General features: G+C 38.3%; 1 protein-coding gene across 2 annotated transcripts in view; it reads left to right on the top strand.

Annotated features, from left to right (window-relative positions):
• Positions 1–14,194, top strand: part of LOC117415787 (kielin/chordin-like protein) — a 93,554-nt gene extending 79,360 nt beyond the window's left edge. For both annotated transcript variants that reach the window (XM_034026589.3, XM_059027327.1), the window contains 20 exons: positions 68–241; positions 558–737; positions 1,130–1,394; positions 1,737–1,819; positions 2,055–2,222; positions 3,077–3,170; positions 3,321–3,494; positions 4,198–4,280; positions 5,461–5,581; positions 6,840–6,922; positions 7,566–7,665; positions 8,350–8,438; positions 9,269–9,371; positions 9,685–9,827; positions 10,385–10,557; positions 10,780–10,891; positions 11,004–11,105; positions 11,368–11,532; positions 11,711–12,011; positions 12,277–14,194. In XM_034026589.3, coding sequence (XP_033882480.2) covers positions 68–241; positions 558–737; positions 1,130–1,394; positions 1,737–1,819; positions 2,055–2,222; positions 3,077–3,170; positions 3,321–3,494; positions 4,198–4,280; positions 5,461–5,581; positions 6,840–6,922; positions 7,566–7,665; positions 8,350–8,438; positions 9,269–9,371; positions 9,685–9,827; positions 10,385–10,557; positions 10,780–10,891; positions 11,004–11,105; positions 11,368–11,532; positions 11,711–12,011; positions 12,277–12,494 — 2,931 coding nt within the window. In that variant the 3' untranslated portion in view covers positions 12,495–14,194. The remainder of the gene's footprint in view (positions 1–67; positions 242–557; positions 738–1,129; positions 1,395–1,736; positions 1,820–2,054; positions 2,223–3,076; positions 3,171–3,320; positions 3,495–4,197; positions 4,281–5,460; positions 5,582–6,839; positions 6,923–7,565; positions 7,666–8,349; positions 8,439–9,268; positions 9,372–9,684; positions 9,828–10,384; positions 10,558–10,779; positions 10,892–11,003; positions 11,106–11,367; positions 11,533–11,710; positions 12,012–12,276) is intronic.
• Positions 14,195–16,027: the final 1,833 nt, after the last annotated feature.

Genomic DNA, 16,027 nt, shown 5'->3' with positions numbered 1-16,027 from the left:
AGTAAGTTTGCCTAATAAATGCACCTTCTTTCAATTGGTTTCTCTGTTTTTTGTTGGAATATCCCAGAAAGGTGAAGTGACATGTGGAACAAAAAAGTGCAGTAAGGTCTCTTGTCCCCACCCTGCAATCGACACATGCACCTGCCCTGTGTGTGATGGATGTATTTTCAGAGGCAGAGACTGTAAAAATGGCGAAAGATTCTTGGATCCGAATAACAAATGTCAGCGCTGTACTTGTCTGGTAAGGTGTTGAGGCACAAACTTCACTATGCTTTCCAGTGGAGTTCTTTTGTAGAAAAACATCACAAGCTTTCACCCGGGGCATTCAGCTGCTTCTTGAATGACTCAAATTCACAGAACAATGAAACAAATAGATTTTTTTTACGTCTATCGATACTGATTCATTTTACCCTGTTTATGAGAATAAAGAAAAATAAGAACTGTAAAGATTGTACATCACATCAGTCTCCAGTTATTGGAATGCAAATTGGTCATAAAAGGAGGTGGTCTTGCTAGCTGTATGATTTGATAACAGTATCTCCCTTGTTTGTTTAAAGAATGGTGGTGTCACGTGTGTATCAGTAACCTGCCCCCCTGTGTCCTGCCGTAACCCTGCCACCCCTCCTGGAGAGTGCTGTCCTCAGTGTACAGGGATCTGCCACTACTTGGACCGGGTCTATGAGACTGGAGCCACCTTCGACTCCCCTGCAGACAGCTGCTCGAAGTGTACATGCATCGTAAGTCATTCATTAACCAGATAATCTGCATGTGTGGCTAAATCAAAAGGTATAAGCTTCTATGATTTTAAACTGCAACTAAAAAAACACATGCATGAGCATGTAAACATCTGCGTTCACACCAAAAGCGCAAAACAAGAAAATAGGTGAAATGTATTGATCTAAAGTAAATTTTGTGTTCTGCTGTACAGAAGATATTTATTGTATTATTTTTTTTTGTTTTGCACAAGCACACCTATTATTGGCAGTCTCCTATACCGTAAGTTTGTTCAGTTTTAACTGTTCAGTTGGAGGATATGTGGTACAAAAATACTACTGGTAGTCTTTTTAAAGTGATTTGTGTGGCAGACTGCTATGTGCTTCAGTAACTGAGTGCTCTCTTGGATGTGCAGAATGAGGTAGTGACTTGTCACAAGACGTCATGCCCCCAGCAGTGTTCCCACCCAGTGCCCTCACCTGCCTGCTGCCCATCCTGTGACCGCTGCTTCTATGAAGGTTTTGAATTCAGCAACAGGCAGACCTTCCACTCGCCCTCAGACCCCTGCCAGCGTTGCAGCTGTCTCCATGGAAACGTTGTGTGCACCACTGTGGTGTGCCCCCAGACAACTTGTAACAACCCCCTCACTAAACCAGGGCAGTGCTGCCCCGAGTGCCCAGGTAAGGACACCACTTTTTTTTTATATAACCATCTCGTCTTCTGCCCTCATCGTCACATGGCATGCATTTTGTATTGTACAATATGGGGGGGGGGGGGGGGTTCAAAATGCAAGGCCAGGTCAGGGTTTACTGGTCTGAGCAAAATATTACCTATGCTTAGCCCATAATAATTTCTACCCAATGTGATCTGTCACATATCTAATGAATACTGTACCTACATTGGTGTGATCTCCATCAAACACTTACAGTATCTCACAATTATGTTGAGGCAAATGACTTATGTAATCTAATTGTCTTTTTTGAAGTTTGTTTTACATACTAACTTGTTTTTCTCTTTTGCAGTGTGCTCATATTTTGGGAAGGAGTATGCAGTGGGGGTTCATTGGCCTTCATCCACCAATGACTGTCAAGAGTGCGCCTGTGTGGTAAGGCCATCCTACCCTCTCACTCACACCTCATTCTACCGACTCATTATATGGGGGGGGGGGGGAGTTTCCAACGTATGAGTTAAAACCTATTTGAATATACTGGTATAACTGTTTCCATGCAGTAGAAACAAAATATGTTGGTTTCAAAAGCCATTTTACTCAGGCAATTACATATGAGAAGTTCATGAAAGAAAGCTTCAACGTGTAACTAATGTGAGTTTTCGTTTGTCAGCAAGGGGAGGTGAGATGCTCAGAGGTGCGCTGTGATGTCACATGCAGCTACCCCTCCCGCTTGCCCGGTCAGTGCTGTCCCCTATGCCAGGAGTGCTTCTTTGAGGGCGTGCTGTACAGCGACGGAGAAGACTTCACTCCAGACAACTGTAGGCAGTGCTCCTGCAATGTAAGAAAGCCTCTTTACCTCAGGACTGATCACATGATGTCCCTTTCAACTTATTTTGAGCCAATTCTGTTTCCTAATTACAAAACAATGTCACTTGTCTTTACTAAGCCTGATTCTGTTTCACTTAGTTTTTATTTTAAACAGACTTACTGTACGTTAATGGCTCATCCCTGGTACGTTAATGGCTCATCCCTGGTCCTAATTGCATTTCATTTTTGCACTTGCCTTGTCTATCTTTGTGCTTTGTTATTTTCAGTCGTTTAACAGAGTTGTCCTGATAGGTTTTCTTTTCAGCATAAAATACACTGATAGCAAGTCCATAATTTAAAATCACCTTGATTTGTAGCAAAGAAAAAAAATCTTAAACACAGTTTGTAATTAATAGTTTTCTCTTTATTAGGATGCAGAGACAGCTTAACGACAACAAATTAACATTTAAAGGGAGGTAGAGATTTGGAAAATAAAAAGCAAAATGTTCACGTATTTTTTTTTTTACCCATTAAATATTTCACTTATCCATTAAAGATAATCTACTGTAAATGAAATATTAATATGCACACAAAAAAATATATAAACCAGTACTGGTAAATGTGTTTTCAATTACTACATTTGTCGTCGGTTGAATTTTGGATGATGGAAATGTGATGACTACAGAGGGCCTGATTTCTCCATTGTGTACACAATTGCCTACATTATGGCTCATATTTTCCACCATGGGCAAATCGCAGACAAATTATCCTCAACATAGTAAATGTATTACATGGGCAATTTGCCCACAGTGGAAAATAGGGCCCTATATGTCTACAATGGAAAATACAGGCCAGTATGTTTTAAGTGAAAATCTTTTGTTTCAGGGTGGGAATGTTAATTGTGGGAACACCCTGTGCCCGAGACTGAACTGCATGCACCAAGTGACAGACCCTGGCACCTGCTGCCCTCGCTGTAGAGGTAGGAAAATGAGAAACGCAGAAATATATATATATATATATATATATATATAAATATATAAATTCAGTGAATTATGTTGATATGTCTGAGTACTGAGTTACATTTCAATTAGTTGCATTCCTTCTGTTGTGTCCATGTTGTACTGTGTAGGCTGTGTGTACAATGGGAGGGAGTACACGGATGGCAGCAGCTGGTTTGCTACCACAACCCCCTGTATGTCCTGTATGTGTGTGGATGGAGTCACAACCTGTTCAGAGATTCGCTGCGTCTCACCTTGTGTAAATCAGATCCATGTTCCAGGAGAGTGCTGCCCCCTGTGTGCAGGTAGGTACATGTTTATGTGTGGGTCATTTGAGTAATATTACCAGCAACTGACTGGGGATGCAGTAATGTACAGCGAAATCAGCTACATGGACTGGAGATGAGATGTGATAAAAACAAAAAATATCTTAATTGTTGGAGCCTGAGTAATACTTTGGACACTAAAATATTTCATACTAAATACGTCAAATCACTTTTTCTAAAAATAAAAATAAAACATTTAAGAAATGTCTCATAACGTACACTTAAAATGAATTGCTGACAAGTTCTTGCTAATGCCATGACCTGTCAGCAAGTGATAGAGTAAGAAACCTGCCAAGGAATGTGTTGCCTTTGAGAAATTAAAGGTGTTCTTAAACACAATTTGCTGACTAGAAAAAAACACCTGAGACACCTCCTAAGAATTGTTTTTCATAAGTCAAGCTCTGTCACAGGTACTTGTTTTTGAGCCCTCTGTCTTCTCAGTTCCTGGTTGCTCCTAATTTGTGTCCAAATCCTCCTGGACCAAGCATCAAATTTGACCTTTTTTAACAATTGTCTATTTTGCAACCAAAAACCTTTTAAATATTGAACAGTGCAATTAATTTTGAAGCCATCTTTACTTGTTATTAATGTTATCCCTTTTTGAGGTTTAAGAAACCTTTTTTATACAGTAATAATCAAATAGCCAAATAGCAGTGTTTTATTAGTGTGCTTTTCCTTGCAGATTGTGTGTACAATGACAGAATATATGGTCCAGGGGACAGCTTCCAGCCTGCCAGTGATCCATGTGAGATTTGTACTTGTGAGGTGAGAGAATTTTTTATTTTATTTATTATTTACACTTTTCACTCTTTGAAAAAGGTCACAGACTGGATCAACAGAGCACTCCCAACTCACTTAGCTTTTGATTAAACTATTTTTTAATTTTTAAGACTGGTAGGATTTATATAGCACAGTTTATACAGTGTACTGTATGTCATTCATTGTGACTGAAAGCCTAGTGTGATCTTTATAGTCAGTGAACTGAAGAATGGAATGCAGCTTGTCAGGACCTGACAAGAGATGGCCATATGGTTGGAATTAACTGTCATTTGATATTTTAAAATATCTGGAATAAAAGAGTTTCATTCTGTCAATCAGACATGTCACTGAAGCTAAATAGAATGTCACTTGCAATGACCCTTTGTAAAACATTGTGCTCTAGAGTCAATCACTGTGCACCGTGTAATGATAGGGATAATAGTACTCACATGAAGGTGAGGGTCAAGTCTGTGTTAGACTTATGACTTCCTATCCGGAAAAATGTACAGAAAGCCATAAGTCTGCACAGCAACTTGTCTTGTAGTTTTAAAATGAAAATCAATTCAAAATTACTTAAAAATGCATGCGTTTTTAATGTTGACACTTCTCAAAGTTTCCAAAGATTTCTTTTAACTATGTTGTTTGAAAAAAAGTATTATTTTGTCACTGTTCAGTCAGAAATGCAAGTGTGGTAAAACTGACAAGCCTGCCATACAGTGCAGGAACCTATGAGGAAAATAGTCAGCAGTAAGGCATATAATCACAATAATACTCACATGACTTGTTCGGACCGGTTACCGGTTTGTGTGAGGGTGTGCCGAGTGGCTGATGTTAAACAGGGAAGACACACAACCAAAAATTCAGTTAAAAGAAACAAATACTTTATTTGTGAACAAAAGTAAACTTGTTCTTTCAACAAATAACTATTTACGCTGATCCTAGATCAAAACAAAGAAATACTGGCCAGAAAACACATTCCTTATATACCTAGACTACCACAGAGGTCAGGTACTAACATCCAGCCCACACCTAGAGCTCCTCATACCAACGTTTTTTATACCTTAATTGAATCAAGTACTAATGCCATATAATCAGTTAAAAAAAAAACACTCTAGTACTGTATGTTTGTATGAACAGATGTTTTTGTTTTTTTTCTTCTTACGTTTTTGGGGGTGATTTTCTGCAGGTGATGCCAGATGGGGAGCAGCATTTACGCTGTTACCGTAAGCAGTGTCCGAGCTTGGTGGACTGTCCCAAGAATCACATTCACTTCCCTGGATCTGACCAATGCTGTCCTACTTGTGCACGTCAGTATTTCTATTTACAATGACTGACCAAGCAGATGAAAGAAAACAGTTTTACACAGCTGTTTTTTCATGTATATTGGATACCAGGCAACTAGTAGGCAGGGCCCCAAATGAAATACGTTACTGAGCTTTTCTATTTTTAACCCAAACTAAGCAACAGTAGTCATGGAGACACAGAACGGAATGTTACCAAGGGTAAGCACTCCATGTTCAAGGACAGTCTATATTTCTCAATCCTGATTTAAACCTCATCTCATTACACCCACATTATACTACCTTTAGCTTTAGATTTTAAAAACTCTTCATTACCTCGTAAGCGATCCAATATAATGTTGGGCTCACTTGTGTTCTGGCTTGTAATTGGCTTTAACCACTTTCCTGAATCTACTGAAACTTTGCCAGGGCAGATGGCATGGAATAGACATTTCAATGGTGTAGCTGAGCTCATGATGAAGCTATTGAGGGCTTTATTTTGACCAGGTTTGAAAATCGCTGCATGCAGTGTTTAGTTTGCAATATGTTTAACAGTGACTGTGATCTGACGATTGTGGTTTAAATCACATCTGTAAACAGTGAGCAAACAGATGGTAATAGTGAACTTGTGTCCTTTCCAAAAAATCATTCCCATTATACTGTAATCACGAGCATTAAGTGGATGAGCTGTGCTGTCATTTGGGTACAAAAGGTGACATTGCAGAGGGCCAGATCAACAAACTGCCTTCTCTGGCTTTAGTTCTCCTGAACAATAATTAATGGAAATGAACCCAACATCTGGTGATTTCATTAATACAGATCCCTTTGTTATTGTAATCCGTTTGCAATTAGTATCTTAGAGAAGGGTGAAGGCAATCATATAAGTTATATTTATATATTATTTTCTTTTAAATGGACCAACTGCAATCTACAAGTGTAATTGTACAATTTTAAGGTTTAACTGCACACGCACGATAAAACCATTTATTGAATATCGGAATCTGGGGATGTGCTGTAGCCTGTCCATTCATGCAAACATACATATGTCACACTAACATTTAAAAAAAAAAAAAAAAACGTTTAAACAAATTCAATGAAACAATGTTCAGAATTGGAGGATACATTGAGGCAGCATTCGTACCAACTGCTGGAAATTTTTATTTTTTTACTTTTTATTAAACTTTGGTTTACAATTGATATTCTTTTTTGAAGATTTTTGAAATTTTTACTATTGGGGATAAAAAGGTAAAAAATTGTTTAAAACAATTTGTTTGTTTGTTTTCAGAGCCGCTGAGTAACTGCACAGCCACTCTTGTTGGCAGTGAAGTCCATGCTACAGATGATCCATGTTATACCTGTCAGTGTAAGGTATGTCACACACAAAATCACTTTTATTTAGACAGCAACAAGTGGTGTATGTGGGTGAATATAATCCCAAATGGACCCCCAGAATTTACTTTTCATGCATGGCGACCTCATATGGTGACGGATTAAAAAAAAAAACTGTCTTCTAGTCTTTATATGGGGACATATGGAAGATGCAGATGTATGATAGCCTCCCCTTTATAAAGCAATGGGGGAAAAAATGTATCTGTAAAAATATGTTATGCATGAAAGGGTTGGAGCATGAACATACATTTGATGTGTTTTCAAATCTACAGTAAACAGTGATGTTCTTATTGTTTCAGTGTAACTTGCTATACCCAGATGCAGTATAAAAATGATCTCAGTTGTAACCATTAACTCTGGCCGTTAGTCAAGTTATACATACAGTAATCAGTGTGTCCTTAACCCTTGAACTCCTAGTCAGTGTCTGGGGTTTTCAACACAGGTGGGGCTTTCGCTGCTTTCTGTTGGGCAGTTTGTTTGATGGGCAAGCATTCGTTACAATCTGAAATATGCAAAGCGATCCGATCACCAAACGCAGCACATATGTTCTTGTATACATTGTTGTTATAGTAACCCCAGGATTCATATTTCTAAAAAAAATAAGATTTCTTTAATCTTTTAGGATCTGACTTGGATTTGTATTCACCAAGGGTGTCTTCCTTTAAACTGTCCAACTTCAGAGCAGTTCTTGTCTGTAGACTCCTGCTGCCCTATCTGTGATGGTAAGCAAATAGCTGTAGAGCTCAGACATGAGAGATGAATTAACTTCAGTAGTTACCCATGGGAAACCTTTTTTAGTTTATGGTGTGAAATACTTGCTAGTTTTCCAGAAGAGTTCACAATTAAAGAACCAGGACATTGTGTTCAAAGACCTCTGGATATACTGTATGGATATATTTGTACCCTAGGCAGCTGTTTGAGATCAAAGTCTCATTTGTAGAGGTAAATCATAGACTTACTTACATCAAACATTATTTCAAAGGAGTTTATTTTCTACTTCCCCTTTTAATGATAAATAAATAAAGCCCTCAAGCTGAGTTTAACTTGCAGCTCAATTGGCAGTAAAGGAATTATGGATTTAACAAGCTGCAACAGTTCATCGCTGTCACATACAAGGTCAGATTAAATACGCTTAGTGTAATTGCTTACACTGAAGGTGAGGTGAAGTCCTCGTGTACTTATGCAGGCTCTTAGCACTTTTTTTTTTTTTTTTACACAAGGTTCTCTTAGCTAGGCTGATTTCTGGTTTAGGCAAATACCAGACCTTGAACCACCATCCTGTTCATTACATCCTAATCTGCACTGAAAATGTTTTCGTCCTAATGACAGTAGTGAGATTTGATAATGAAATGTCCATATACAGTACAAACTAAACTTGAGGAATGTCTTGTTTGTGTTGGCTCCAGAGTGTGTGATTGAAGCTGAAAATCGTCGTGTTTCTGATGGCGAGAGTTGGACAGACAGTGTGGATGAGTGCATCACCTGTACATGTAATGTAAGTAAAATGAGAATTTTCCCTGAGCTTCAGTCATGCAACTCAGATACACTATGCTTAACTGCTTCTGCAGTTAGTTGATTTGTGGCAAACATTATATGTATTGGTATTCACACAGTTATTATACATATTACATATTACATATATATACAAATGTCCTTAGTTTTGTATTAAAAGGACCACTGTAAACAAGTCTAAAAAACAGTAGGTACTTGTCTTAATATAATGTACTTTTGTTTTTAATTTCTTAATCATGTGGTCCTGTTTGCATTTGGTAGTATTTGCGATAAATTCATATAAAAACGTGGATTTTAAACAATGCATGTGTCAAAGTAAATGAAAGCTCAACTGCACTTTAATCATTTTATATCATCTTCTATACCTAGAGATTAACATCAGTGTGTGTGTTGGTTAGGGCTCTGGACTCTTGACCGGAGGGTTGTGGGTTCAATCCCCAGTGGGAGACACTGCTGTTGTACCCTTGAGCAAGGTACTTTACCTAGATTGCTCCAGTAAAAACCCAACTGTATAAATGGGTAATTGTATGTAAAATAATGTGTTATCTGTATAATGTAAAATAATGTATAATGTGATATCTTGTAACAATTGTAAGTCGTCCTGGATAAGGGCGTCTGCTAAATAAATAATAAATAGAAAACATGTAGCTGTAATCCCTCTTTTTAGCTTGGTCACATCGAGTGCCACATTGAGGAATACACTCCAGTCATTAACATGTAGCTGTAATCCCTCTTTTTAGCTTGGTCACATCGAGTGCCACATTGAGGAATACACTCCAGTCATTAACATGTAGCTGTAATCCCTCTTTTTAGCTTGGTCACATCGAGTGCCACATTGAGGAATGCGCTCCAGTCATTTGCCAGGATGGCCTGGTAAAAGTGAAATCACCAGGGAAATGCTGTTATGAATGCCAAGGTATCAGTCAATTGCATTGCATTATAATATTATAACATAAACATTTTTCAGCACCTCGTACCCTAAGGAATTTTCCAGTGCGCTAACATATGTCACAGTAAATTAATAAAAATATATTGAAAAAAACAGAGCCGACATATTTAAAGGAATGATAACCAATTATAAAAGATATGTCCTTTTTTGCCACTAGTGTCCCTTTTCTTGTGCTGTTAGTTCTTTGCTTGTCTTAGCTCTTGGAGTATCTCATCTGTCTGGTCCAGTCTTTGAATAACCAATGCAGGTGGTCACCCTGTTCCGTTGCATTTCATTTCAGACCCAGACATCTCGTGCATGTACCAGGGCACCCTGTACCAGTCCAATGAGCACTGGGAAGTGGATGAGTGCACAACCTGCACATGTGTTTCAGGGGAGGTCCACTGTCAAACTGAACGCTGCCCACAGGTCTCCTGTGCATCGGTATGTACTCCACTAGGTACAACCATGACTCCCTTTGGAACTGAGGTAGTGTCACAAAATCACTTACTGCAGATTTGTTTTTCATAATAATAAAAATAATAGTATAGTGTAGGGAGCCGGGGGAGCCATTATCCATTTTGAATTGGCAGTCTGCGATGAACAGTATGAGAGCTATTTCAAGACAAAAAAAATGGCTTAAAAAATCACTCACAATTCCAGATGTTATTGTTATAGGTTAGAAGCCTTGCAGTTGCCCCACACTCATTTTTATTGAATTTGATGGCAAAGTTAAAAATGTGTTCCCGAGATGTGTTCTGAGCTGATGTAATCACCCCATTATCAGCCTGAGAAATGCAAAGGATGAATTCTAGTATTTAAGTGGATATTTTAACAGCGGTAACTGTGACTTGAAAGATAGCCTTTGAAATCTTGAAGAGTAAAGATTTATGTATTGAGCACTTAAAAGGACTGGAGCAAATAACACACAGACACAGTGATGTCTAGTATACCGTTATGTAAGTTGCGATACAAATAATTAATCCCATTCCTGTTTTAAGGATGAGACCCCAGCTCTGATTCCTGGCATGTGCTGTCCACACTGCATTCCTCGGCCGGCTACATGCATTGCATTTGGAGACCCTCATTACCGCACTTTCGATGGGAAAATGATCCACTTCCAGGGGGCCTGTACCTATGTGTTGGCCGAGGACTGTGAAGGGGGAGATTTCAGGTGAGAACAGTTTCTTCTGTCAGCTAATTCTTACCCCAACAATGACCTAGGAAAGGCTTCAGTTTTAACTTTACAGCTACAATGTAATAGAATTTGTGTGTGCAATGAATACATATTTGCTATGTTGAACAAATTAAACCATACAAATATTTATTGTTGCTCGAGTCTTGAACCATACATTCTTATATACTAATGATAAACCATTTTTTTATGAACTTTCAGCATTCATGCAACCAATGATGACAGAGGTCGTAAAGGAGTCTCATGGACTAAAGAAGTCACTGTACTGATTGGAGATGTTGTGGTGCAGTTACTACAAAACTGGGTTGTTGTGGTAGGAGGGTTGCATTTTTAATTTGTGTAAAATATTCATATTGCTATTCAATTAAAGTTTTTTATTTTTTTTATTTTGAACAGATATTTAATGCTTGAATTTCGTGTAACAGGTGGACTATCAGACTGTGACTTTGCCTTTCCTCAAAGAGCCATACATATACATAGAACGCAAGACAAACACAATTTTACTGAACACCAATATTGGAGTAAAGGTAAGTTTGCTTCTTGAATGAATAATGATTCAATCCCACGCCTGGATTCACTTTATAGTCTTCTATCTTAACAATATTTTGAAATGGTCCCATAGGTTTTTATTAGCCTTGCAAATCTGGCCATGGCTGCAAATTTGGCCATGGACATGGCTGCAGTCATTCCATCAAAACTGAGGTAAATGTCAATTCAAACATGAAATATGGGTGGGACTCTGAACATGTTTTATAATGGGGAAATGCTGAACCTGTTACAAACCTGCAGGTGCTATGGGATGGGAAGTCCCACTTGGAAGTGAGTGTTCCCGGGACATACAAAGGACACATGTGTGGTCTCTGTGGAAATTTCAACAACTACCCCCAGGATGACATGAGGATCCGCACTGGACAGATTGTCTTATCTGAGGCTGCCTTTGGAAATAGCTGGAAGGTTTGTAGAAATCTTGAGGTTAAGGTAAAAAACCTGACATTATGTAATATATTTTACAGATACAACTGTATAATCCTGTACTGAAAAAATAAGACAACACAAACTGAATCCATGCATACTGTGCTCTGTGTGACCACTGTTGTTAATGACATGCCATTGTTCTAAATTTGTCTTTCAGGTACAAGCTGAGAACCAAACCAATGCACACTGTACCGATGGAGAGGATATTGACCCGTGCAAGGAGGCGGGATACCGTGCACGCAAGGAGGGCAATGCTAAGTGCAAGATTCTGAAGTCCAAGGTGTTTGAGCGCTGCCACAATGTGGTCCCGCCAGAGATGTTCTTCGCCTCCTGTGTTTATGACCTGTGTGCCTGCGGGTCCAATGGGGATGACTGCTTGTGTGATGCTCTGGAGGCCTATGCTTCAGAATGCAGGGAGTCTGGAGTCATTCTGCAGTGGAGGTCACCTGCTCTCTGTGGTACGATGCTGTTTATATCAGTTTAAAGGCAGAAAGAATAACAAAGAAATCTGCTGCGAAAATAAAGACATTTTAGTAGATCTTAATTAAGATGGGTGACCAAGTAGAAGAGCTAAAGGTTGGCACCGTCTGTTGATCCAATTTTTGTTTTAGAATCTCAGCCAGAAGGATCTTCAGAAAGTGGATGTGTAAATGATCAGGCAGAGAGAAAATGCATACTACTTGTTCCTTCAATTATACTGTGTGTGCTTATCTTCCTCCACAGCTGTGGGCTGTCCCCAAGACCGTGGTTATATTTTCGATGAGTGCGGCCCTCCTTGCCCCAAGACCTGTTTCAACAAAGACGTGCCTCTGGGAGTGATAGAGGCCCACTGCTTCAAACCCTGTGTACCGGGCTGCCAGTGCCCAGCGGGCTTGGTAGAGCATGAATCGCACTGCATCCAGCCAGAGGCCTGTCCCAAGATTATCTACGGCAACATCTGAGAAACAAATACAATAAGGAACTTTCAACCATCACAATAATGGTGCTATAACTTACAGACATTGCACAGGAGGAAACCAGTTATGATAACATTAGATTTTGTTTTTATCTTTAAGTCCATGGTACATTAATTAAGTATTATCAGTGCCCCTTTTCATAGTGTTCTCCCTGTATGTTCAAGGGAATTTAAGCCATAAATGTGGAGAGTACATGCAAGTATAGTAACTATTAAGTTTGAGGGCTTTAGTCTTACAGCTACAACCACTGTAAATGGGAGAAAGGTCTACACAATTGGGTTTCCTATCTTTAAATATATTTAAAGCTTTTGATGCATATGAGTTTGAAATAGAGCATTAATTGAGCCAGAGATCTCATATAATGAGCAGAGACAGGTGCTTTATTTCATAACTAATTTATTTCCAGAGCAGTTAGGATTACATTTCACAGAGAATACACTTTCTCAGGATTCTCTGGGTATATTTCTGTGTTAAAGATTCTTGCCCAAAAACAGGGACTGTAACAAGTGACATATGTTTGTTATATATGCAATTATTTGTGAATAGTTGTTTTCATATCTTGGTGGAAATAGTATTGTCAAACCCTAAGAAGTATATTGAATTTTGTGACATTTTCAAGACCACTGTTTTCTAGGTTATATATATATATATATATATATATATATATATATATATATATATATATATATACACACACACACACACAAACAAAAAGCTTTTGTATTCAACTTCAGTTTTTTTACTATGTATTATTTAAACATATTTAATCCTATTGTATCAAGTATTGTTTGCTTATAAAAGTAATATTCCAGTATTTTTTTTAAACAACTGAAAGGAACCTTATGTGGCCTGGAGTGTACACACACCAAGAGAAATTAAAAGTAAGGTTTTAAGATTTATCCTGTTCAGACCCTGGGGCCACACATGTCCATATGACTAATGGGTTTTCTCTGTGTATGAAAAATAAGTCGGGACTGAAGGAGATCAACTAAATTTGCCTGCGAGTTAAATTATGTTGGTGTTGTGAGAACCTGTGCAAGGAATTGGCTTATGTTCAGGACTGATCACAAACTAAGAGACACAATTTAGAACGGCTTATCAGTGACTGTGGCTGCCTTCCGAGGACCAATAAATTAGTTCTAAGAATCAGTTAGGCGGGGTTGTCATCTTTATTATCAGGTCACTGCTGGAAACACTACAGGTTATTCTGATGAAGTAGTTCAAGTTAATTTGCTTTCAGTACTGTTAAAAAAATGGCACGTGCAAAATGTTGTTGTTCATAATATTGCTTTACTTATATTTGTATACCTTCATGACATACAGCTGTCTGATTGAATAAAAAGGAAAATGTAATTATCTGATTACAATATGAAATTCCTTCAAATATCAGTGGTTTTATTTATATGATTTCACTGTACTAAATCAAAGTAGATTTGTATTTTATGTTATAAATATATATATATTCCTTTTTCATATATTTCTTTATTCTTTTAGAAATCACTTGATATTTGTGAAAAGGTGCTGTTCAAACTGTGATTTGAAGTATTTTTAGAAAAGGTGGGTTCAAACTGTGATTTGAAGTATTTTTAGAAATACATAATAACATTATCAGTGATACTGGTTGTATGATTGTATTTATTTTGTTTGGGTTTTTTATTGTGTTTTATTAAAATATGTTTTCTTAACACGTGCGTGCATTCTTTTTATGTAGATAACTGTTTGTGACTAAGATGTCTGAACAGGTCCCATGGTCAAACCTGCATCACATACCTTGTAGGGCAGCAGTGTGGAGTAGTGGTTAGGGCTCTGGACTCTTGACCGGAGGGTTGTGGGTTTAATCCCTGGTGGGGGGACACTGCTGTTGTACCCTTGAGTAAGGTACTTTACCTAGATTGCTCCAGTAAAAACCCAACTGTATAAATGGGTAATTGTATGTGAAATAATGTATAATGTGATATCTTGTAACAATTGTAAGTCGCCCTGGATAAGGGCGTCTGCTAAGAAATAAATAATAGAAGAACACGGTTTTGAAAAGCTTTTGTGATGCTTGTGTAAACAACTCCTGACTTTTGCCTTCACTCTGGCAAGCATTGTTCTGAATGGTTGTAGAAAGCCTGATGTTCATTAATAATGTAGCCCACTGGCTGGAGCATGGAGGGTTGGCTAGTTAGGAAAACTCTAATTGTGTATGTATTTGTTTTTTACACTGGTCATCCCATTGAGACCATGACTTATGGGTGTGGGATTGCACGAGTCGGCACACTAAGGGGTTAATGCCTCGTAGCCAGTGTCATAGATTTTGATCCTAAGATTTCTGTGTAGGCTGTGCTTCAACTGATGAAAGGGTTAGGGTTATATTGGCATGGATTCCAGTGGCCTAACTCTTTTAACACTGCAAACCTGTATACAGGTCTAGGGAGCATCACACCACTCAAAACTGCAGACCTCTCTGGTACAGTAGTATAGGAAAGACAACTCCTTAACAGCATACCAGTAATATAAGGTACTAGAATTAGCTAGAATTGAGACAAAACTAGTCCAAAATCCATTGGACTACACGGTTAGAAATAATTCAGATCAATTCTGTCTTTCAAAAAAAAAAATTGCGTTACGGTCTATATGAGGCGGTCAGTATTCAAGGTGACCTGGGGTACAGCATAATATACTGCACCCAGTGGCAGTGGTCCTTGATCTTGTGCCCATGCTGCCAAAAGACAATTGACTATTAAGTGCTATGTTATAGTTGAGGAACAGTACATGAAATTATTTGAAACAACATTTTTACACAATGAGAAATATGTACACAGTAAGAAACCACACTAATGGATTCAATTACGGTATTCCATCGCATATCCGACTGCGGTGGGACCAGAGTAAGGGCGAATATGTAGAAATTCAGAAGAATGGCTCCTGTTTTAAATACCATTATACACAGCTGTAACAATTACTTTATTCACACAATTATTGTTTTGAGATTCAGCTTTTATTAGTGAGCTCCCCTAAATCCCTTGTTTAGAAAGATACAGGGTATCAATGCTTCTGACAGAGTAGCCGTCTGCCTTGTGGGTGCATGCATTCGCTGCTGAGTGACAGGCAGGAGATCGAGACGGAGGTTGAAGTTGATATGCCCCGCAGGCGAACAGGATTTATTTACATATCAACACACTGAACAGCGCATGTGACACTACCAGCAATGGTAGCACACGGAGCACATACAACACAGGGTATGAAAACTTTGGTAGGATCTACAATATCTGAAACGGTTAGGACAGATATGTGACAGGCGGATACGCGACGGATTACTGTATATACCATTGTATTAATAATAGCAGCTGTGACAATGAGTTCATTTTCTGCACAGTTTTAAAATATAAAAAAAATAAATGTTACAGATGAAAAAAAAAACATGACACAGTAATGAAATAAAAACGAGGTTCCAGTCTGCTGCAGTGTAATTCCTTTGACTTTATCGCCTATTCAGAAAGACAAGTTTCAATTTAATTGAATACTGATCAGTG

The sequence above is a fragment of the Acipenser ruthenus genome, chromosome 7 (assembly GCF_902713425.1).
Source record: "Acipenser ruthenus chromosome 7, fAciRut3.2 maternal haplotype, whole genome shotgun sequence".
NCBI classification, from domain to species: domain Eukaryota; kingdom Metazoa; phylum Chordata; class Actinopteri; order Acipenseriformes; family Acipenseridae; genus Acipenser; species Acipenser ruthenus.
Note: the sequence above shows the minus strand (reverse complement) of the source record. Positions and strands in the feature narration are given on the sequence as shown.